This window comes from Platalea leucorodia, assembly GCF_965183815.1.
Source record: "Platalea leucorodia genome assembly, chromosome: Z".
NCBI classification, from domain to species: Eukaryota; Metazoa; Chordata; class Aves; order Pelecaniformes; family Threskiornithidae; genus Platalea; species Platalea leucorodia.
The window spans coordinates 43,782,308-43,806,700 of record NC_138858.1 but is presented as its reverse complement, the minus strand read 5'-3'; the positions used below and the strand labels follow the sequence as shown (position 1 = coordinate 43,806,700).

Here is a 24,393-nt window from a genome sequence, read left to right as displayed (position 1 = left end):
AATACGTAGATTTGGGGTTAGAAGGTGAGTAATAGAAGGAATTTATGGTTGCCCCAGAAAAAAAAATGCGCTGGCAGTTTCTGCAAACCAGAAGCAATGTATGCTGACAGCTTCATTCTAGAGGCTTAAGGCTTGCATCTGAGTCTTCAGAGGAAGCAATATGTACTTGTCTAAAATTAAAGAGCAGCTTTGTTCTCGAACTGACTTGCATTCTTCTGATCACTGTCAGTGTTTCAGAAAACCAGCCTTTGTCTTGTCTGGACCAAGAGAATTTAAGGTCATCTTCTGTGGTTTTTAGAATGTGGTTTTGAATTTGTTACTTTCCTTTAGAGTCTGGGAAGTCCTTTGGTGAAGACATGTTTTCCTGCGCAAGGATCACTTTTTCCATTTTTACTCTGACTCTACCCCTCCACTCCCTCCTGCCCTGTGGCATCTGTCCTTTATGAAGGCTTCTCTGGTTCCTCCATTGTTGCAGAGTATTCTTCCTCCAATTTGACTTCAGCTTTGCTGTTTGTCCCTCATTTCTTCAGAATTTAGCCTAAGGAAAAATCCCCAACATTATTTAACCTAAGGGGAAAAAAATACCATTATTAATACAGGGGCCCTTACAACTTGCTCTTCTGACTTGTTTCTATTTCCTTTTTTTGTATAAACTGAGACAGGAGCTGTTCTTAAGCCAGCCCTGTAATACATATTTTTAGAAGAATGGCTATCAATGAAAAAGCTATATATACAAACACACAAAAGAACTTTTATATTGTTATATAAAAGTCTAAACTATCAATATATGTAATGTGGACAGAATAATATGTAACACGTACGTAGTATATAACAATATATTAATGATTTATTAAGATATGAAGTATATCATTGTGTATATGTGATGTATAGAATGTTACATGTGTGTATATACATATGAGGTTATGCTAGCAAAGGGGCTTCTGTAACTCATGAGCTGCCTGTGTTGCCAGCATAGCTGCTGATACAAGCACTAGCCATGCTTCAATGGGTCTGCACTAGGTACAAGCTACTAAGTTTTAGGTTGACTTACAGTGCGTAAAAGCATGGAAGACGGAAGAAAACCTTTCTTTTCTGTTGGCAAAAGCCCTTATGTTCATGCAGCTACACCAGTGGAGTGCTAATGCACCTTGGGGAGAAGATGTCGCTGAACTGGAAGAATTCCATCTGCTGGCAGTATCCTGCGTCCTCGCTGCAGGGCTCTGCTGGTGTGGGACGATCTGCAGAGGCTCCACAGCGTAGCTAGGCTGCTAGTGCAGAGCTGCTCTTGTGAAAGTGCCAGTCATGCTGGCAGTACTATATAATTATTCCCTCTGTGTCAATGGGATGTTAAAAATCTTGCCATTTAACAATTATCACTAAACTTTTGTTAAATAGTTAATTGCTGATCACTTTAGCGGAAAAACAGCTGATGTGCTCATTCACTGGGTGCGGTGACAAATCATTTGGGTGGGGTCACCCACATCTGTCATTACTGTTTACAAGAGTGAGCTTTTTGAAGAGCCCTGAAGTGTAATATCTCTTCATCTTTCTAATTCTGGTGCCTGGGCTTGCCCTTCAAAATGCCAGAAGGAAGAGCAGAGTAACCTAGCTCTTTAAAGTGAGACAGAAAAGCACAGCAAAGATTAGAGTTGCTGCTCAGCATAGTGCTAGAAAAAAGACAGTGCTTCTTTCTCTGTTGCAGTCTATATGTCTGCCATCTATAATGGTGATGTAGGAACTAATTGATGGTTAATAAGCTACCCTTGGAAATTATTTTTATATTTGCTATTTGCATTATACTGGGGAATATTGAAGACCTGTTTCTCAGTTGTATAGGTGTAAAGCTAATGACAGTATTAAAATTTAAAAACAGGATCTTGTGATTCAACAAAAGTACTGCGTGCGTACTTGCAGGTAGGGTGGTACTGGCTGTATAATTCAAACTGATAGCAACCCAAGCCTTTCTTGTGTTGAAAGACTTCTTTTTCCTTGTTTAAAAAAAAAAAAAATTCTCATAAAATGCAGAACATACTCTAAAATACAAGCTAAAGATTATATTTAGTATTTATACATCTTATGTAAGGATTTTAAGGAGCCCTCAAAAAAATTTTCCTCTTGTAGTAATGAAAAATTGAATGTAGAGTTTTGCTAGGTAGATGCAGGCTTTGCTATAACTGCTTTGACCCTTGTTGGCTCACATGCCTTCTGTGGGCTCTTTAGATGTGACCCACGTACACCAGTGGTTTGCTGACCCCACATTACAATCTGTGTTCCCTTCCTGTGTTATAATTTTTGTATGGAATTGTTTTTTTCTTGAATTACACTGCCAATCAATAAATATATATTTTTGTTTTGCAGAAGTTAGTGTGGCAGCTTCATGACTACAAGTAGTTTTTATTTTCTTTAGATAGAGAAGAACTTTTAGCCTTATAGAGCAAGTATATGGGGAATTATTCTTGTGTTTATGCTAACTTTCCTTACTTTAGCAAGATTAAAGAATGTAGTTTAATCTCCAGTGTAAGGAGAAAAACATCCCAGACTCTAGAGCTGGCCACGTTTAGTATTCTGTGGCAAAACTGTGTGACATAAATCTGTAGAAGAAATACATTTTACAGTGAGACAGGTATGCATTAGTGTAAAAGTGTAGTGAGAGCACCAGAGCATGAAGTGGTCTTTTTAATCTTCATGAGCCAGTTGAAGTCAGCATTGCTTTTTCTATTTTGAGTTTTCTGAAGAACAAAGGGGAGACAAGACTTCATTCCTAAAAGGGGGATCCCATAGCAGAGGACTGAAAGTGAACTCTGAAAAGGAGGGAAACAACACAGGGAGGGAGGAATCAAGTGACTGAGTAGAAAAGAAGTTAAGAAAGGAAAACAGATAAAAGACTCTGAGACCCATAAACTTCATGTTGTTTTGCAGTAGCTTCGTGGAGTACTTTGGACGTGCTGAAGGTCTTGTATCTGATTTTTTTTTAATAGATAAGGTGGCAGAAGGGCTTATGTTCTTATCATCGCTGTATCAGTGGAGCAGTGAAGTACAACTTCTCAGCCTTATTTCAGTTAGCTTAGAGATGAAGTTAATTTGTGAGAAAAGGACTGCTTGGGGATTGTGGGGGGGGAAGCTGCCTTTATCCCAGTATAGCATCAGTTCTCTGGTTTACATGAGGGAATTTATGCAACCCCTTACAGCTTCAAAAAAGTTGATGTGCAATTGAGACTTATTAGTGTGGTTTGTGTTGTTTGAGCAAGTGGAAACAGGAACTGTTAAAAACTTTGAAGAGCCCTCTGTTCAGAAATTTAACATTAGTTTAAAGCAGATTCCCATAGTAGAAAATAATAACAAACTTAAGATAACTTTTTCATCTTCTTTCTGACTTTGGTATTTTCTTTCTGACATCAATTCTCTACACAGTAAAAAGCTGGATTTTTTTTTTTTTTTGGGGGAGTGGAAAACAAATGGTAAGACCCAAAGATGCTATCCTATGCATCTTCTGTAACAAAGGATGAAAAAGGAACAGGATTTTTCCCATGAGACAGTTGGGTCTTTAAATAATCATGCCACTGCTACACATTTTATATGTACAAAATATATGGCTTTGGATAGCTTTTGCCAATACTGTCCTTCTGTGGACTTAAATCTCTGTAGTACAATGACATTTCAAGTGGTTTATAGATGGAAGAGGCTTGCTTGAAGACACTGTTTCTTTGTACTGAAGGGACATTCTCTTCCTGCACCCGAGGCACTGTGGCTTGTTCACATAATGGATAGTTTTCAAATAACTTCTACGAAACTACAAAGGCTCCATTCTGGGCTCACTAGCTAGAGATGCAGTGGTGAGCACTTTCAAGTTTGTTTACTGTGGTATAGTGTACCTTCCCATCTGTCAGGATGAAATCTGAGCATTTAGAAGAACAGGAAGTAAGGAAACTAAATGAACAAAATAAACACAGATGTTTCAAAGGATTTAGGTAGAAAATTAAGCAATGATAGTAGTAGCTGACTCTCATTTTTCTAAAAGACGTTTGAACAGGGAGAAAACAGTAAGCAAGAAGAATTGCAGAATCACAGAATGTATGAGGTTAGAAGGGACCCCTGGAGGTCAGCTGGTCCACCCACCCTGCTCAAGCAGGACCATCTAGAGGCGGTTGCATAGGACCATATCCATATGGCTTTTGAGTATCTCCAAGAATGGAGCCTCCACAACCTCCCTGGGCAACCTGTGGTAGTGCTCAGTCACCATCACAGTGAAAAAAGAGTTTTCTGATGTTCAGGAGGAACCTCCCATGTTTCAGTTTGTGCCCATTGCCTCTTGCCCTGTTGTTGGGCCATCCAGTGATGGATGACAAAGACGATTAAGGGTCTGGAGCATCTCACATACGAGGACAGGCTGAGAGAGCTGGGATGGTTTAGCCTTCCCTAGGCCCATTGTTGGATGCTCTCCGATATGTCCATGTCTCTCTTGGACTGGGAAGCCCAGAGCTGGACAAAGTATTCCAGGTGTGGCCTCAACAGTGATGAGTAGAGGGGAAGGATCACCTCCCTTGACCTGCTGGCAATACTTTGTCTAATGCAGCCCAGAATGCAATTCACCTGCTTTGCTACAAGGGCATATTGCTGGCTCATGTTCAACTTGGTGTCTGCTGGGACTCCCAGGTTCTTTTCTGCAAAGCTGCTTTCCAGCTGAGTGGCCCCCAGCATATACTGGTGCATGGGATAGTTCCTCCCACTGCAGGGCTTTGCACTTTCCCTTGTTGAACTTCGTGAGATTCCGGTCAGCCCATTTTTCCAGCCTGTTGAGGTGCCTGTGAATGGTAGCACAGCCATGTGGTATATTACCCACTCCTCCCAGTTTTGTGTCATCAGGAAAAAAAAGCAAACTCAGAGCTTAGTTTTGCCGATTGCTGCTATGGTACTGAAGATTAAGGTTCAGATAGGTCAGAAAAAAGTGTCTTGCAGGGACTGCTAACACACTTTGTGATTAGTTATTCTAATGGTGAGATTATCAAGGAAAAAGAAACGTCCAAAAGCTATGAAGAGGAAATGCAGCTTCTGCTGCTGAAGCAAAGTTAGAAAATGGACTAGTAAGCAATCCATATTGGGTAGCTCGTATATCAGTTTGTTCACCTATCATAGAATGACAGAATGGTTTGGATTGGAAAAGACCTTCAAAGATCAAGTCCAGCTCCCCAGCCATGGGCAGGGACATCTTTCACTAGATCAGGTTGTGCAAAGCCTTGTCCAACCTGACCTTGAACACTTCCAAGGATGGGGCACGCGCTTCTCTGGGCAACCTGTTCCAATGTCTTACTATCCACATGGTAAAACATTTCATCCTTATGTCCAATCTAAACCTACCCTCTTTCAGTTTAAAACTATGGCCCCTTGTCCTGCCACTACAGGCCCTGGTAAAAAGTTTCTCTCCATCTTTCTTATAGACCCACTTTATATATTGAAAGGCTGCAGTAAGGTGTCCCCAGAGCCTTCTCTTCTCCAAGCTGAACAACCCCAACTATCTCAGCCTGTCTTCATAGGAGAGGTGTTCCAGTCCTCTCTGATCATTTTCTTGGGCCTTCTCTGGACCCACTCCAACAGGTCCATGTCTTGTACTGGGGGCCCCAGAGCTGGTTGCAGTACTGCAGGTGGGTGTCTCATGACAGTGGAGTAGGGAGAGGGGGAGAATCACCTCCCTCAACCTGCTGGCCATGCTTCTTTTGATGCAGCCTAGGATACAATTGGCTTTCTGGTCTGCAAGTGCACGTTGCTGGTGTGTGTCCAATTTTTTATCCACCAGTATCCCCAAGTCCTTCTTGGCAGGGCTGCTCTCAATCCATTCATCCACCAGTCTGTACTGATACTGGGAATTGCCTTAACCCAGTTGCAGGACCTTGTGCTTGGCATTGTTGAACCTCATGAGGTTTGCATGGGCCAAGTTCTCAGGCTTGTCAAAGTCCATCTGCACGGCATCCCTTCCCTCAAGTGAATTGACTGCACCACTCAGCTTGCTCTCACCTGCAAACTTGCTGAGGGTGCACTCAGTCCTATTAGCTATGTCATTGATGAAGGTATTGAATAGTGTTGGTCCCATTACGGTCCCTTGAGGGACACCACTAGTTACTGGTTTCCACAGGGATGTTGAGCCATTGACTCTTTGGACTGAGTCTCACTGACTCTTTGGATGTGATCATCCAGCCAGTTCCTTATCCATCTAACAGTCCATCCATCAACCCCATATCTCTCTGAGTGGCAAGAATGTTGTGAGGGACTGTATCAAAGGCTTTCCAGAAATCTAGGCAGATGATATCTGTAGCTGTTTCCTTGACCACTGATGCAATCACTCCAATGTAGAAGAATGTGGATATATTTTTAAGAGAGGTTGTTTGTCATCCTGCAATTATGTTCTTCCCTGTAGCTGAAATACTCTTTTGAAAGTACCTACAGAAACTTAAATGCAGGTATGTGTTAATGGCTTAGACTGTCTAATGAGTTTACTCCTGCTAGATTTGACTGTTGGTAGTGTGGGTGGTGTGTGCAGGGTTTGGGGTTTTTTTAGAATGAGGGAGAAGACTGAATCTGACAGGAGCATAATCTTGAGTTGTTTCCTTTTTTGGAAGGTTACATTTGCAATGCTGGTTTTAAGAATATTTCTAAACAGTGAGGGAGAGGGTTATCACTTAGTCGGCTAGCTGTACGTGCTCAGACAGTGGCCTCATATGTTCATTGGCTGTAGACATTTGATACAGGCTCTCACTTCCTTCTGCTACTTATGCAAGCAAATAAAAACCCTGAAGATTTCCCTTTGGGAAGGGAGAGAATATGGCAATGAAATTGAACACAGTAATACATGTTTTTCTCTCATATCTTTCTGCCTGCTTGAGCTTAACAAAAATCACATTTCTTCGGTTTTACAGAAGTTGACATGAAATAGTGCCCTTTACATTTTAGGTCTCTAAATGACTTCTGTGCTTGCCAGATATTTTTTTAGAACACCGCTGTGGAGCTTGGGGGAATCTGTTGATAATATTATTGGTGCTAGTTCTGATAAGGTTTTTGAAAACTTTTTCTACTCTCAAGTGTTTATTTAGAAGGGCACAAGAGAAGACAGCTATTGTAGTCTGAGACCAGGTATAACTTTTTTTTCCACTGTTCATGTACAATCACATCTGAATTTTTAATTCAGTGCTTTTCACTAGATACTGAATAGTACATCACACGTGTTTAAGAACGGAAGAATGCTCTAACTGTTTGAAACTAGGAATTCAAAACTAGATTTTTAAGTAAGCCATAGGTGTTTGTGACCTCAACAGAGCTACTTTAAGGTGGGAAGTGGGATTGTAGGAGCTCATGCTCTATCTTGATAAGCAAGAAGCCTAAAGCAGACATGTCATTGTTTACGTATAGGAAATCTGTTTCACAAAGACTTACTAACTCTGTCTCTGGAAGTCTCGGGCAGAGACTGAAAATTAATTCAAAATTTTAAGTCCTAGTTAAAGAGCTCTTTATAGCTGGAACTTGCCTAGGATGTTGGAGGTGAAAAAGTGTACTGCCTTTAAAGTTGTTAGGAGGTGCTTGATCAGAGAAGCAAGTGCTGTGTTTTTCATATGTTGATTTTTGGGTCTTTGCGGTCTGTTTAGGGTGATACTGGGAAAAAAATTCGAGACAATAAAACCTACATCTAGTCAGCACAGTAAGCTGAATTTGCTGTTCCTTTTCCCCCTTTGCAAATATGAAGAACTTCTGTTTTTGCAACAAAATGGTGGGTGAACTACTGATGCTTTTAAAATCACCACCATGGCTAATTATCTCAGTGCAGTCACTTATGTATGCATCATTGCACTCTGCTCTACCTTTCTGCTTCCCTCTGAAAGTGGACACAGCCCTTGCTCTGCAAGTAATGATAATAATTGGTAGTAAGACAGACCTGTTACTCATCCTTTTTTGAGCACATTTCTTATGGCAGGTGTCTAGTTTTTAATTAACTGCTAATGAACATGCCTAGTAGACCATGATACTGCTGCCAACTTATTTCGTTTTATATCTCACTGCTGCTAAGCTCTTAAAAGGTGACAGAGCAGGCATTAGTGTCTTTGAAGTGACGGGAAAGTGATTATATGCATAACATAATTGTTTCTAGGATCTGCTATGGCAAATGTCTAGTTACTAAATACATCTGGTGAGCGCTGCTGTTATCCATCTCCCTGGTCTTTAGTTTCTTCCTTTGTGTGCAGCACATATTCCCTTTTCCCCTTCTAGAAAGAGAATACAATATACTTTCAACAATTCAAGTTTTTTAAATAAAAAGAGCATGGACTTCTGGAAAGAATCATTGTTATCTATATGTCAGGGAGAACTTTAAACATATTATGAATAGGTAATATATAAACAATAAATCAGTATATTTCAGTCTTAAACATCAGTGAGCCTCAGATAATAAACATTAAATCACAATATACCTTTGTTGCCTTAAAAGACAATGATCAGGTTTTCAGTATTAAGTCTGTTTAATGTAGTTGGATATATAAGCATCTTTGGGTACCAGTTTCCTCTGCTACCCTCAGTTACCATTTTGCAAAGCTGCTAAGATGTTACGCAGAGTGATGTGTTTCCACTTACAGCTCTCATACCATTCTACACCTTACACTGGATATTGCTCCCTGCTGTTCGTATGCAGTCCCGTTAGAGAAACAGGACATAGCCCTTCTCGTCATGTGCTTTCAGCTTCAGAACCTGTTAGAGGGGATTAATCTGTTCCTCGTTTCTGAGACTTTCAAAATACCCTGTCTGTAGGCTACAGAGCAGAGCCAGGGAAATTGCAGGTAACATGTCCCTAACAGTTTGATTTCTAAAGACATTAAGCTATGCTTCCTGAAATTGTGTGAGTTAACTTGTTTGGTAATTAAACCAAGCAAGAGGCACGCATAACAGGAATCTTCACAGGCTTCCTGAAGGGGTAGGGACAAGAACGGAAACAATTTAACTTAATTTCCCTATTTTGACCTTCCCACATGCACACTGCAAAAGAAGCTAATTTGAGCTCACTGTTGGAGAAGGGAGGAGGTTTTTCTCCACGAAACCAATTTGGAAGGGATAAATCACTTTTAGTTCTTAGCCAATTGCACACCACAATTAGTTAATCCAGTGTGATAGTGCAGCTGGGGACAAGTAAGAGCAATGCCATGAATGCAATACAGTGCTGCTGATGCATGTTGTCTCATGGCTAGAGTGCAGATGACTGACCTAGCTTAAGTGGTCAACAAGGAAGGGAACAACTGAGATACCATCTCTCTGAGAGAGCCTGCCAAAACATCAGGTTATCTCGTGATTTGAGGAAACATGCTGGAAACTGCTAAAGTCTTGATGAAGTCTGTGAGAAGAGACATGTCCTCTTGTTCTTTAGAGGCTGGATCAAAAAAAAAAAAAAAAAAAAAAAAACACACAAAACCCAAAAACAAAAAACAACAAAAAACACAAAACAAAACAAAAAAAACAAACCCAAAACTCTACAGTCTTGTCAGACTTTACAGTGCTGTTTACTGATACTTCTTCAGTTAAATTAAGTTGCACTAACAATAGCTGCTTTATTTTGTAGAAGGTGGTCTACTACTTTAACTACTTCAAATAAAAATAATTAATATTTCCTTCAAAATGTTACTTTTTGGGTTGTTGTAAACACATTAAAGTAGAAGAATAAGAACTACCTCTCTCTTCCCTTGCTTTTTAAAGATGCTGAAAAGTTGGCAAGGATAGTGATCAGATGTACGTATTACAGTGAAGACTAGCAAGGCTTTTTATGCAGCATGTGAAAAGAAATTCATGATACATGGCGTGAGAAAGATTTAGTAAACTTGTGGCTTTATAGAATCCACTAAAGGAATTGTGGTAAATTTTAAGATTTGTCTTGTATATCAAAAATAAGTAAATGATGGCTGCATTACCGTTGGAACAGCAGAGAAGTGAAAGATCAGCAGGTCCAGTCCAGAGTTCTTCAGTGTCGGTCAAAGTCATTCATATGCCAGTAGATGTTGTGCAGGTATTGTTGACAGTTTGTCTTGAAGAGTCTTAGGATCTATGGAAGCAGATAAAATACTTTTGGATTATTTTGAGTTGAGTTACTATGGAGTAACTTGTGAAATACTGTGAGCTTTAGTCTAGGTATGATTTTCAGTAGCTGTCAGCAGTACTGTAACAATTTTGTCAGCTCTTATAGGACCACTAGCATTTACCAGGTCAAACTCTCATGTCTAGCTGAGCTCATCCTCTTTAGACATTTGCTTGTCTGTCTTCTCGTTAATCCCATGAATTGGGTGGTACTCTAGCTTTTTCCATGTTATCCACCTTCAGCAGAGAGATGGTGGAGCATGGCCATGGTGGAGACGTTTGTTCTGTCTTCTGTTCATACCCCCAGGCACAAGGAAGCAGGAAAGAGGCTGAAAATCTGTTTACCTGTAGCAGACTAAAGGGCAGCTATGATTAAGCTAAAGATGGTTTTGAAGCTTAATTTTCTAAATAAATCTGCGCTGAGCATTTTAGACAAACGGTTAGCTGAACTTGGAAAATATTAATAGAACCATAACAGCTTTAACTAGAAAATATCGTGATATTTAAACCATGGGGAAGCCATTCCATTATAAGGACTCTGTTTCTAAAATTGCTTAGAGGTTATTTTGCCAGATTGGTTACAGGGTTGTATGTCCAGTCATTATGATATTGATCTTGCAAGCTGCTTTTGAAACAGATGGAGGTATTTTAATTCATTAATATCATGTTTCTTGCTGGGAATTCCATGACTTTATTGATGCTATCTGGAATGCCTGGATTTTAAGCTCAAAGTTGGTTCCTAAATACAGTGTTAGTTCATGAATAATTATTTTTTTTTCCCAAAAGTTTGGCTAGAATAAAATATAAATTTAACTACACTAAATATGAAATTGAGCAGTGTCTTTTAGGTTTTTTAATATTCAAAATAGAAAACTACTTACTGGTTCCAAATTGAGAGAAGAGAGGGGGGGGAGTTTAAATCAGCGTTGCCAGTGAAACTTGTTTTTTTTTTTCCCAGAGCAGTGATACTTTTTTCTACAGAAAGGGAGAGGTATTTGGGCTGTTGTTTGTTTGTCACCGGTGATGCTGTGGCACGCAGTAGCTGCCCAAAACAACTTACAGTAGCTGAACCTATTCCTTGGGCTGCAGTCAAAGTATCCAGCTAGCCTTTTTTGGTTTATGGGACATGAGCAGAGGTGCCCACAGACAGCATGATATAATGCAGTATGTATAGTGTGGTGGGACAAAGAGGAGAGGCTAGATTTAAAACAAACAAACAAACAAATAAAAAAAGTCCACTGTTGATTCTCAATAATTAACCAAACTTCTTCCTCCTTCTTCCCAAACTATGTGCTATGCGTTGTTCTTCTGGGGATGGTGATACTGCTGGGAACAGCAGCAGCAGTTGCAGGCTCAACATCTCTCCCATGGCCATGGACCTCCAGTGCCTCTAACACCACATCCATCAGGACTTCAGCCTCCAGGAATCCCTCCACTCGGAAGCAGTGCTGGCCTTCTCGCCCTTTCTAGTGCTTTGGGTGGGCAGTCTCACTTGGCAATAAAAGATGACAAGAAGCATCACGATGCAGAACACCACAGAGGTGAGAGGCATGGCAGGCCTGATTAGGACATTGTCAAATTTGCGCATTGCTGCAAATTATGTGCATCTCTAAAGAATTCAAGTTATATAGAATGAGAAAAAACTGTTGGCAAACTTAAAAATGTCTGCTTATATACCACTGAAGCAAAATTCAGCTTGGAATTTTTCAGTATTTTAAAAGGGGATAGCTAGGTGTCACCTGCTCTATAGTTTGCAGGGCATTTTGACATCCTGGTAAATGCTTAGTTGTAACTCCAGTGGCCTGCACCATATTGTGGAAAACTGTTAAACTGCATAATGGGTAATTTTTTCAAAGAAAGTAATGTTGTTAAATGGGTGGGTGGGAAGGTAGGGGGAACGAGAAGTTAAATTTTGAAGTGAATGTGTTCAAACAAAAGATTTAAATAATTGCATCTGTTACTTTAGTTTCATAGGCTTAAATTCTAGTACGCAATTAAATATTGGGCAAAATTGCACTTGACTAATTTTTGAAAAGAAAATAATTTATTCTGTCATGAAATAAAACTAGGCTTTGTGTATGGTTAAACTGTAAATCATGTTTACAAAATACTGTAATTTTCAGGAGATCACTGTATTAGGAATGTGCAATGACTTATATAAATAAAAGCCATTTTAAAACTGTTCGCGGCTTGTGTTCTAATTTTTTTTCCCCCCTTTTTTATTTCTGTTCTTGCCTCTGTGTCTGAACGGGCATGTCTGTGCATTTCTTGGTTACCGCGGGAGCAGACAGAGAGCCGGGCACAGTAAGTACCAACATTCCTGCTAATGTTTCCACTTCTACGTAATGTAAATAACCAGACATTGCACTGTTTGTCTGTTTTGTCTTCCTTTTAGTCAGTTTTATGATACTAGCTTATGTGTTTTCTGTTGAGATATCTCTTGCTTTATGCAGAACACCAAGTCATTTGTTTGGAGAACTGTATGAATCAGGTTTGTTTCTGAGCAGAATGATTTTGGGGAAACTTGAACTTTAGTTTGCTTTTTGGGGGTGGGAGGGAAGCTGAAAATCAGACAGAACGTTGACTGCAACTTAAATGTTATCAGTCAGAGTTAAGATTTTTCCTGCAGGATTTTCAGGAATTAAGAGTCGCAGAACAGGTGAGAAATTTAAAATTCATGTGTCATGATGACAGCCTTTGTGAGGAAGTATAATTTTTCCATTATATAGCTTGTAATGGAAAGACTTGAATTTCTTTAATCAGTTGTATCTTTTATTTTTATTGGCTCCGTCAGCTTAAAGAAAGAAACCTAGGAGTTTCTTTCACTGAATCTATTTAAGCTGTGCGAATGTCTTCACTGCCTAATTTCTGCTTCAGGTATAACTTCCATCGCAATACGTTTTTTTTTCCTTTAGACATAAGCTGTAATAGAATTGGTCTGAGAGAATCTTATCCGAAAACCAGCCAAAGAACTACTTTGTTACAGCTTTTTATAATGTTGTGTTTTGAGTGATACTGCTATATTAATCTGTTGGAGATAGACATGTGCAACTTTCATGTCATTTCAAGAAACAAAGCTAATTCTGCTTGTTGATGTCATAGGTGAATTTGGGCTCTATTTTGTTTTTCTCAATTAGAGAAGACAAGAACTAGGAGAAGTTATTTGACAGGTATCTTTATGGTACTAAATTTCTGATTTTTATTGCTGCCTTTCTTTTTTGTACCAGGGCTTGACAATTATTTACTGGAAACTATCTGCATATCTTTTGCGGCAATCTTTTTTGTTTCTAGATTACTAAGCAAGAAGCATTCATTTCAGCTTGCTTAATGTTATTAATGACAGTGTAACTGTGGAAATAATTTTAGGCTGGGTTTTCCTGAAGCCTCAGACTTATTAAGGACATATTTCTTTGGGAAGGACATATTTCTTTGATGTTAGTCAAAAGCAGGATTCCCAACAACTTTTCATAAGAGCTAAGGAGGGAGGTTTGCAATGTGTGTCTGTGTCTGCATGCACACACACGTGCATACGTGGGAGCGATGGCTTTGTGTTTTGCGTTGGTGGTTGTGTTTTCTGTCCTTGCTCCCTTCCCATCCTCCCCTGCCCTGTCTGTCATGTACTTTGCTAAAGGGTTTTTGAGTTTAAAATCAGATGCTTCACAGCGTTGTGAAATTCAGACTCTGAATTCATCTTGTAGCTGAGAATAGTTCTTGCCTATGGAAGGAGAACTGTCAAAAATTAAACCCGGCTTTTGTGTTGTGGGAGATTTGCAATATCACTTGCTTAGTTTACTATATATGTAAATTTTAATTAAAGTACATACAATTGTTGCTGCAGTTACTTCTGTCTCCATATGTGTAACTCATGATTGCTTGGTTATTATCTGTAGTAGGCTTTTTTATGCTGGGTTTACCACTAAGTAACCTTTAAACAATCTGAGGATTTGTTACAGAGAAGAACTTTGCTGTATGGATATGTTGAGTTCAGGTTACTACACTGTGGTGGCCATAGTTTCTTTTTGGTCGCAGTGGAGAATAAGACTTCATAATTAAATTAAACTTTAATAGCTGAATATAGGGGAACTTGAACTTAAAATTGTTTAAATACAGTGTTGCATTAGAATCTTGGCGTAACGGTAAACGATACCTTCAATGAAAGAATCGTAATTCAAGTGATAGTCAAATTCAAATCTATGACTAAAATGATCAACTAGGAATGATTTGCTCTTTGACCTTCTCTAATTCTCTTGTATTTTTAGTGTATTTCTCTTTAATTGAAAATATATTTTTAAGGATAATGTAAAATTGGTCACAAGTACACAAGGCATACCAGCAGGTCTGTTTAATTATTACATGTGGTTCCAACTGAGCAGTAGGCTTTTACTTTGCAAATTACTTTATAATGTCTGGGTTACCAAGGTAAGATCAATTTGATTTTCAGAGTAACATTTTAAGTGCAATGGTGCTGCCAGAAATCCTGACAAAGGCTTGCTTTCATCATCCAAGACACCAAAACCCATGCTGTCTGTTAGTTACCTAAATTAGCCATGATATTTGGTATTACTGTGCAGTTCTACAGTATGATTTCCATCAAATATGTCTAGTGTGACCTTCCAGTATCATCAGTAGAAGCTGACAGCTTTAAATGTGCAAAGTTGAAAGACTACAATTTAACGCTTGCCTGTTTGGTTTTAAATTGAGGGGTTTTTTACATAACTTTGAGTTAAAGCATATTGTGGCATATTATTTGGGCATATTAATTTTTAAATGACATCTGGTTTTACTTTTTTGAAGTCTACTTAGACAAATCAGCAGTCACAAGCTTTTATGTCTTGTATGTTTAGAAATACTTCATAATGCACTGAGATTCATGTATTTATAAAGGAATATAAAGATGTAGTGATTTCAATATTCTTGATTGTGATCAGTGTCCATTTTACCTACTTGCTATATCTAAATAGCAAGGGCGACATTTTTCTCTTTTATATTACGTAAAGTTTCAGGAAGTAAAATGAAAGAAAGTTCTTTGTAAATGCATGTTTATGAAATATATAACATTTAAGTTAGTAATAATAGTATACTTCATACATGAACTCCTAAAATTATTTGGTCAAAATTAAATTATGGAATTTGGACAAAATTAAATTATTATTGGTCAAAATTAAATTATAGCTGCTTATTAAATAAGCTACATGGACAACGGCAGGTGAGTTTTGGCTGATGTAGCTCTAACCATCCAAAACTGGGTCATGTTATTGTGGGAATGCAGGCGTCCTTACTGTTGTGACACAGTCTGGCTGCAGGTAATGAAGCCAGGCAAAGTAAGCAAGTTTTGCAACCAAAGCTTAATAAAGTTTTGGGAGACATCAATATGAAAGAACTTTGATGTCCACATTTTCTTCTCTAGGGAACATACTGGCAACATTTTTCAAACTCATCTTGGGTGTTCATTTATCACTTGTCTTCCCACTGTTATAGTATCCTGTTTGGACAGCATAGAAATGCAAATGCTCTGAAGTGCTATATTATATCAGTAACAATTTGTAGACAGTGAAATCTGACTTGTGCTTGGGATTTACATTAAGGTTGGTGTTTATCTTTTGTCCTCATGAAAAACATTGAAGTTGGTTTTTAAGACTTACGAAGTATTCATAAATTTTCCAAGAAATGTTTTTGCCTTCATTGTTAACCATAGATGTTGCTATTATTTTCTAAAGCAAATGCTCTTTTCTTACAGCAGAAAAATATTCTTGTGTCCTTAGGTCTCTGTCCTATTCTTCTCCTCCCAGTCTTGGAGGAAGGTGGCATGCACAATTGAATGCTACTTTTTAGTTGATATTATATGCAAGCTGGTTTTGTTTTGTGTTTTAATTCTTTTAAACGGGAATCATAAAAAATCATATGAAAATGTAGGGTACTCTTCAGTGTAGTACATGTATGCTTCTTGGCCTTTGTGAGGAAGTATTATTTTTCCATTATATAGCTTGTAATGGAAAGACCTGAATTTCTTTAATCAGTTGTATCTTTTATTTTTATTGGCTCCGTCAGCTTAAAAATAAGTCAAATCTTACAGTCTTTACAGATGCAAACCACAAAATAGCTTCAGCAGGAGTTGCTCACACAGAAGAGCTGTGGGATGCTATGTTGCAGTTTAGTTTGTAGCTGATACAAAGCAGCAGCAGGCTGATGACGAAGGACAAGAGGACTGGGGTGGTTTGGTATAAATTTTTATGGATACCCTGATTCTGACAAACATTAGCTAGAAAATACTGAAATCAACAGAAGCCTTATTCTCTGTTAATGTCTCCTGATTACTGAATCAATGTGGAGAGTGAATCAAATCCATTTAGGCTTCTAGGTTTCCTTGCTTCTAATATGAACATACTAGTCTAAATGTAATTTAAAATAGTGGGTGAAAAGAGGGCAAAGTCAGTAGCTTTCCATCACTGGTAATTTAAAACAAAACCGACTGACTTTATAAGTCAACTTTTGGGTTGTTGACATGTGTTTGCAAGAAGCATATTCAACAAATGGTTATTAATGATTCTTGAGTTGAATAACTTTGAGTGCAATCTTCTTGTGCCTTGCTGGGTGATGATTAAGCATTAGTCCCTCTCCCGACATCCACTATATTCCTATCAGTGAGTCCTGACAATGAGCGGTGGGACTGCTGAGCAACTGATGTTTTGTTTGTAGATGTCAGACTTGATCCTGTTTTGCCTACTCGACAAGGGATCGCATTTGTTCCTGTCTACTTTTGGATATCTATAGATAGCACTTGTGTGTGGTGCAGCGGCACAGGTCCAGCGTAGTGGTTAAATAAACACAGCGGCCCTGCTTGGTAATATGGGCAATTGCAAGTTGTCAGCTGTAATAACTGGCTGTAATGGCAGCTGGGTGCAGTTGGTTTGGATGTATAGCAAGTCAGTGAATGGCCAAGCACAGAGGAAGTGTGTGTGTCTTTGGGGAAAAGGGGAGTGGGAAGGTTAAGGAGCCTAGCACTAGAGAAGATCTTAATTGGGACCAGGTGTAGTTGAACCGTGAGCACAGATGTGATGTAAATACTGTTATTTAATTGCTGTAATGATCAGCATAAAGTTAATTGTCAGTTCTGTATGTTCTAGTGAGTTGTCTGTGCTGTATTATAACTCGGGCTAAATGAGATACTGTCGGCTCTCAGCCTGTACCCCTGGCGCACATACTTGTGGTTTGGAAGTAGTTCCTATGGGGAATGGCATGGCAGTCGAAGAAGTGCATTTGAATAATGTGCGTTATATTCCTAATGGGGAACCTGCCTTCTCTCTGTGCATCATGACTAGGTTTTCGTTTCACATTTACCGCTGGTGGTTTCAGTGTTTAACTTTTGCTGGCAGCAAAGTTGCTTTAGGATCCCAAGTTGCCTGTTATACAGCCCTTATGCAGTCTGGTAACTCTGACAGCAAGTGGTGCTACATTAGGCTTTTTTTTCTTCTTTTGGGACTTATTTGAAGAAAAGGGATTTGTGTGAATAAATTTTCAATTATTGGAAGAAAAAGGAAACATTTACATAAAATTGATTTTGACCATTTGTTCCGATCTGAGATTCATGATTTACAGATGTTGCATTGGTAATCCCTAATAAATTGAACTCCTAGTGTGAAAGCAAGGATTATCCTCAATCATGTGTCTAGTCTGTTGAAATTAAGACAAAACGAAAACTGATGTCATGCAGTTTCTCTTTAGGAGATCAACTATGCATGTATATATCTTTTTTGCCCTTTTTGTACAAACTGATTATTATTGAAGATCAATCCCAACTGAAAATGTCTGTGGTATTACTTAAAAAATTGCATAAATATTATAGCTAAAATGAAAAATGCTTGGCCTTATTTTGAAAATAAGTCAGATGTTAGTAGGCCTGGTAGAAGAACTAAACAGATTTTTTTTTTTTTTTTTTTTTTAAAGAGAAGTTAAGGAGAACTTTGTCATTGTAAAGCTGTTGCTGCTGTCTCCTAGCTGGTCCTATGCTTGATAGTGAACATATAGCAAATATAAACTCTACCAGAGCTGAAATGAGGAAAGGTGGCTTTTAGTAGGTTGTCGTCACTGTTCCCTGAACCTTAATGTTAACAGCTGCAAGAGATGTCAATAGCCCAAGGCTTATATGATCATGTCTTTCCCAGGTTTTTTTTTTTTGTATTTTCATTTCCTTTGTTACTTTAGTGTTCTGGATCTACCATATGTACTACTTAAAAAGATGCATATTTTCATATTGTTGAATGAAATCTTGCACAATTTTGGTTTGAATTATGGTAGTAGGTGACAGTAGCAAGCTATTTTTTTATCAAAAGTTATACTTTACCTGATTTTAGTCACAATTGTTAGAACTTCCTTGTACTCCTAAGGGAAACAAAACAGTAACTTTTTAATTATTGAGTTTACTGGTAAATTTTGCCAGAGTAACAGCATGGTGTTATTTGCAACTGCCAGTATAGCTATTGTGAAATAAGCTGCTTCACAACAGCTTCTAGCATGGATGCTCTGATTCCAGAGAACAGTGCTTTAAATGGATGTGGTAAGTTAGAGAAAGGCAGTGTAAATATGACCATAGGGGAGATGTTATGCAGAATAGGCTTGTGAGGACTGTAAATTATTGTTATAATTATATGTTTAGTTGGTAAGTAAGACATCAGTCTTTTGAGGAAAAATCAAATCCAATAATCTTTGTTTGGCATTTAGGACACAGTGGGAGCCAAGCATACCTAGGAGTTCCTAGGTATATTTCACAGTATTTAAATCCTACAAGACAAACTGTACAGAACATTGTCAGCGTTGTAGACTTTACATTAAACCAGAAAAAAAATCAGCTGTTGTAGTTACACGTATTTGATGCCAAAATTTGCAAGCTGTTCCCTACACTTCTGTGTAATAACTTAAAATAGCAGCATTGCTATATTTTTCCCATCTGCTGCCCTTTTGCCACCTTTCCGTTATGCACGCTTAATTTTGGCAATTTAAAATGAGAAACTGAGTTTATTCACTTACTGTATTTGCCTTCATTATTTTATTTTAAGCTCTTCAGTAGTAAAATAGATCTTTTTTTAATGATTTTTTTTTTTAAGGGAAGTATCTCTTAACTAAAAGACTTTCCTCTGTAAGAAAAGACATTTGCAGTACTCAAATCTATCATCAAGTTTGAATCGACAGCTTGCTTCCTAAGATGTTTCTACTGCTACAGACATGATGCCTTGGATTCAATATTAAAATACTGAAGATGGCTTTTAATATTTTTCAAACTAGTGAATCCCTCAGTTTGTGTGCATCTGGGAGGAGATGAGAGGTTAAATTCAGACTGTATTTGTCAAGGCAATTAGTTCAGTGATCCAACAACCCCACGTTGTAGCTGCAAAACATGGCGGTGAAGACATTATTTTGAGCTTCTTTATACTGAATTTCATTAGACCCTCCTATATGCTTTATGTAAGCCCGTTGGCATTTGTTTAGCTTGAATAGTCATGAATAAAAGAGCTTAGAGTTGGCTTTAAAGTGCAGCTTCTGAAGTAAGAAAAAGAGGATTCACATTGCCTTATGTACCCGGTTTTATTTTCATTCTCCTTGGGACTAACATTAATGTGTGAGCAAAACTACTGTGGTGTCCTCAGATTTTAAAGGGGAAGCCATTCAGTGCACAGTTCACTGGCTGTTAGTATATGTTTGATATATTAAGAGTAAATATCTCTGGCTCTTGGGTAAATCTAAGTATTTCCTTTGAGGGCTTACACTTGTATCATAGTATGTATGTTGGCATTAGGCTTTCTCTTGTGAGATATATGTGTATGCGTGTAACTACGTATTTACTTAGATATTTATGTAAGCATATATTTATTTATGTAAGCATGTACTTGGCTTTTAGGAACTAGGCTTACCAGGTCTTTGTGAAAGGAGATTTTTTTTCTCAACTCATTCAGTATTGTTCACAGCATTAACACATCACTGAACAAATTGCCCTCTTGCATATGCTAATCCTGCACTTAAAAGAACTCATTGTAACACGTTTTAATGCTTTAGCTGGAACGGAGATGGAGATGGGAATCGCAGGCATGTCAAATTGTCATGTGACTGAAAAATGTCTAAAATGCCTTTCTCTTTGGGTCAACAGTTTGTACTTAGCATAACTTAGCATGAATGAAAGCAGTCCATGTAGTTCGAGGAAAAGATTAGTCTTTGCTTTTGTCTTTTGTGTGTGTGTTTGCCTCAGTTTTTCAGCTCAAGTCTGATTAAACAACACTTTAGCCTTAATTTCACACTAGTAGTGAATGTTATGCTGGAAGTAAAAATATTTGATCTTTGTTTGCAATACATTTGTTGAAGGCATCCAACTGCAGTTTACTGCAGTTAACATGATTACTGCATAACCTTATTTGGTAAATATTTGTGATTTTAAGATTTAAAGGCAAGTTGCCATATATCTATCCATGCCTGCAGATGTAGACATACCAAAGCCTCATATATTTATGATGGTCTAGAAGTGAGCAATCAATCAGATTATATTTAGTAAGTGTCTTTTATTATATGGGATCTGCATATTAAAAAAATAAATTAAAAAATCACTGTTACCTGCTCATGAATAAACAGCAAGTCTGCTTCTCCTAAACAATAAATTCAGTTGAATTAATTAGTTAAATAGATGGTGACTGACAAGTGAACTAAACTTTTGATAAGTTGAACAATGAAAAGCCAAGCTTCTTAGAATGCATGAAACTGTACATGTCTGCCTGGAGGACTTTGAGTTGAATTAAATGGAATGAAAGACTATGTAGGTATCACATTTCTAAAGCATCTATCACATCCAATTTGAGTTTTTAAGCATAAATGAAGGAATCTTGAAAGGAATTTTTGATTGACCTTGTTTTTTGTCTTCACAGAGTAATTCTCTGTTGGTCCCGGACAGTCTGCGAAGCACAGATAAACGCAGGAATGGCCCTGAATATACCAACGACATCAAAAAGAGAAAGGTGGATGATAAGGATTCCAGCCACTATGTAAGCAAGTCTGTGTCAAAGAAATGATTAATTTATTTGCACATACTGTGCTTGTATGAGGAGTAAAAGAGCTGTGAAGAACAAGGCAATGTGTTTCCTATGGCTGATGTAGTACATTAATACATGAGCCAGAGAGACCATTATTCATGTTGTGGGAAGAGTAGTGACTCAATAGTTTGGGCTATTGTGAAGTAATACTCCTCAACAGGGAATTATAGGCCAGAGGTAACTGTTTGGGATTCACAAGTGTTCTGGGACATTTCTCAGAGTTCAAGCAAGAGATCCTTTCTGGACTGCTCTAAAACCTGCAGGTTTGTTTGAAATGGAGGATTTTGTTGGGGGGGGGGGGGCGGTTAGTACATTTTTCTGATATCCCAGGGCTGTGGAACTATTACCATGTTGAGTAATAATTACCACTGCAAAGTGCATATGTTATGAGGCTGTACCAACTTGCTAAAGTTTGCTTTTGGTTGATATGGCAGTTTCAGCAGAAAGCAAATTGAAATATAAAAAGTTCACAGTTTATGTTCTGCATTTTTTACTAGCTTGCTTCTTGCTTGGTTTCAAAGAGATGCTTCAGTACAACAGTGTGGCATATGTGAACCTCAGAAGGTTCACACAGGTGTTCAAGTCTTAAATGCTCAGCCAAGTCTATATGCATCATCACAGGATGATACTTGAACAGGCTTTAGAGTCTAGGGCTGGTGTGAAAGAGTACTGAAAAGCAGAACATAAATCTAACAGAAGATATTATTCTTTGACATAGCAATAATGTGGCAAATTGTCTGGTTTATATGAATCCAGTCACTTACTACTTCCTGGTTACTGAAACCCAAGGGAAAATCAGGTGGTGCTTTATTTCCTTGGTATTTGGTAGGGTAATTTCTCTCCGCTTGGACCCAGAATATCTCTGAGGAGCTATTGGATATCCCTGGAGCTACTGACAGTAGATGGAGTTCCTTTCCCCTTTCTGCACATTGTGGTGTTGTAGTACTGTTAACGGTTTTGCAAGTTCTATTTCCACCACTTTCTAATAATCTTGTTTTGATTACAGAAAGGTTTGGCAAACTTCCCCATGTTACTCCCTCAACTTTGAGGGTTTGATATTCTATGGGCATTTTTAATTTTAAATATTTGAAGATTAAGCATTCTTAAGCTACATTTGCTATAAAAAATAAAGGAAGAAAAAGCTTAACTTGCTTGTTTTTCTTGTATTGCTACTGGAAAGAAATGGAAAGGGTATTATTGCACTGTAGAAACAGTTTGTTTTAATCCTCATTTTAAATGTGTGGTTCTGTTTGCTGTTCGCTTGAAATAGATTTTACAAACAAAGGCAGCATCAAAATAAAGAATTGAGCAAAACAATGATATTTGAAAGTTCCAGATTTATTCTAATCTGGAAGAAGATTTTTCTTCCTAAAGGTTCCCCGATTCTGCGAACACAGAACTGCTGATTTCAAGCTCATTTTAGTTGAGGCCCTTGTAGGGACAAGGAAGTGCTGCTTTTGTCAGAAGAGAGATAAATGAGTTGTAGGAATTGTTGCTTTTGGAAATACGATGCAAAATGCATTTTGTTTTTTTTTTTCCTTTTTGACTTCTGACTAATTTTCATATTAGGACCTGTATAGTTTCAGCCTGTGGGTTTGTTAGTGAGGAGAATCTTCTGATATTAATAGTACCTGTAGGAGATGCCTTTGATAATCCCAGTAAATTTCTATTTCTCAATACGACAAAGTCAGTGGAGTGCACGTAATCATTGCTTGAAAGCTATTTTTGCTCTCCTCAGGGGTGGTATTTCTGGTGAACAAGTGTCCCATCTACTGTGCTCCCACATGCTCAAAGGTGTTCTACCTGTTTTTGCCTTCTGGGTGCTTCATACTTTTCAAGAGGTTGCAGATAACCGGGCCTGAAGCTTTCCTATTCCTTCTCCTTTTTCACTCTGTGGTTGGACAGCTTCCTGAGTGGCAGATAGAGCCACTATTCTGTCTTCAGTGGCACTCTTGGGTCCCTAATATGTTTGCAGTATTTCTTGGAGCAATATTCAGCTGCTAAAGCAGAAGGGAAAGGTTGAAACTACCCGTTGGGGTTTTTTTTGTTTTTTGTTTTTAAATACTTATGGCCTAAAGTGAGAGGAAGGAACTGTTGTTTTACTTTGTCTGCCAGTGTTAAGTGTGATAGCCCAGACACTTTGAAAGCAAGAGATGGGGGACAATTTGAGCAATCTTGTACGTCTGATTTGTTTGCCTAGAATCTTTTTAACTAAAAGTTTTTTTATTGGAAATGTCAAACTTGCCTACATGAAAATTTTAAGTTTTGTCATTCACTTGATTTTTTTTGTTTGTTTGTTTGTTGTCATTTTTGAGTCAAGACACCTTCTGATTGAACCACCATGGTGCACTGAAGAAATTACTAAACGACTGTGTATCACAGAATGTGTCTACTGGGGCATCCCAGCCCATTTTGGAGATAGGGACCAGAAGGCACTTGAGTAACAGCTATCATGAGGCACTAGAGCAGCTTAGGTGAACACAGATTTATGTGAAACAGTCAAAATGCAGACTGACAAGCCACAATAAAACATTTCCATTTAGGAATGTCAAAGTATTTTGGTTTTGTTAGGCAGAAATGTTGAAATGCTTGGCATTCCTGAAGCTTTTTCTTCCCCAGAACTTTCCATTTCAAAACTTTCCTTTCTGGAAAAGGAGAAAAATTGTCCTATCACTTTGAGGAAGTTGATTTATCAAACAAACGCCAAAAAGCTCCAGTTTTCTGAGATCTGTTGTTTTTTCAGGTATGCACAAGAAGTAATTTCCATAAGATTAATAAGTAAGATTAGCATATGAACAGAATGAGTTTCTCTTTCAGGAGTAGTGACAACACTGTTTTTGATGGTAATAAGGAGGGGGTTTGGACCATCTTGCACTGATGGTGAGACCACCACCTTTCAACTAGTCCTGCCTTATTTGCGTTTTATTATTGAAGCACAAATAAGGTGCTGTGCTCCTGTTTTCATTGTTTTCCCTATTGCTAATAAGGTAATGAAAGGTTGTTTGCTTTTTGTTTAGGAAAAACAAAAAATGTCTGAGTAGATGCGTAGTCTTTCTCTCTGGGCTCTTAATGTACTAATTGAAATGAACACTATATTTATTTATTTTTAATAGGACAGTGATGGGGACAAGAGTGACGATAACTTGGTTGTAGATGTATCCAATGAGGTAACTTTTTTCATTTTTGTAGTCTTGACATTTGCCCAAAGGTTAAAGGAAAAGTGCATTTA

The 24,393-nt window shown here is 38.1% G+C and overlaps 1 protein-coding gene across 2 annotated transcripts in view; it reads left to right on the top strand.

Moving 5' to 3' along the window:
* Positions 1-24,393, top strand: part of LOC309602341 (transducin-like enhancer protein 1) — a 74,777-nt gene that overhangs the window by 30,583 nt on the left and 19,801 nt on the right. Inside the window, exons 7-10 of one of the 2 annotated variants that reach the window (XM_082335842.1) lie at positions 11,432-11,636; positions 12,383-12,399; positions 21,000-21,116; positions 24,278-24,331. In XM_082335842.1, coding sequence (XP_082191968.1) covers positions 11,432-11,636; positions 12,383-12,399; positions 21,000-21,116; positions 24,278-24,331 — 393 coding nt within the window. The remainder of the gene's footprint in view (positions 1-11,431; positions 11,637-12,382; positions 12,400-20,999; positions 21,117-24,277; positions 24,332-24,393) is intronic. The other variant, XM_082335843.1, reaches the window with a different exon arrangement.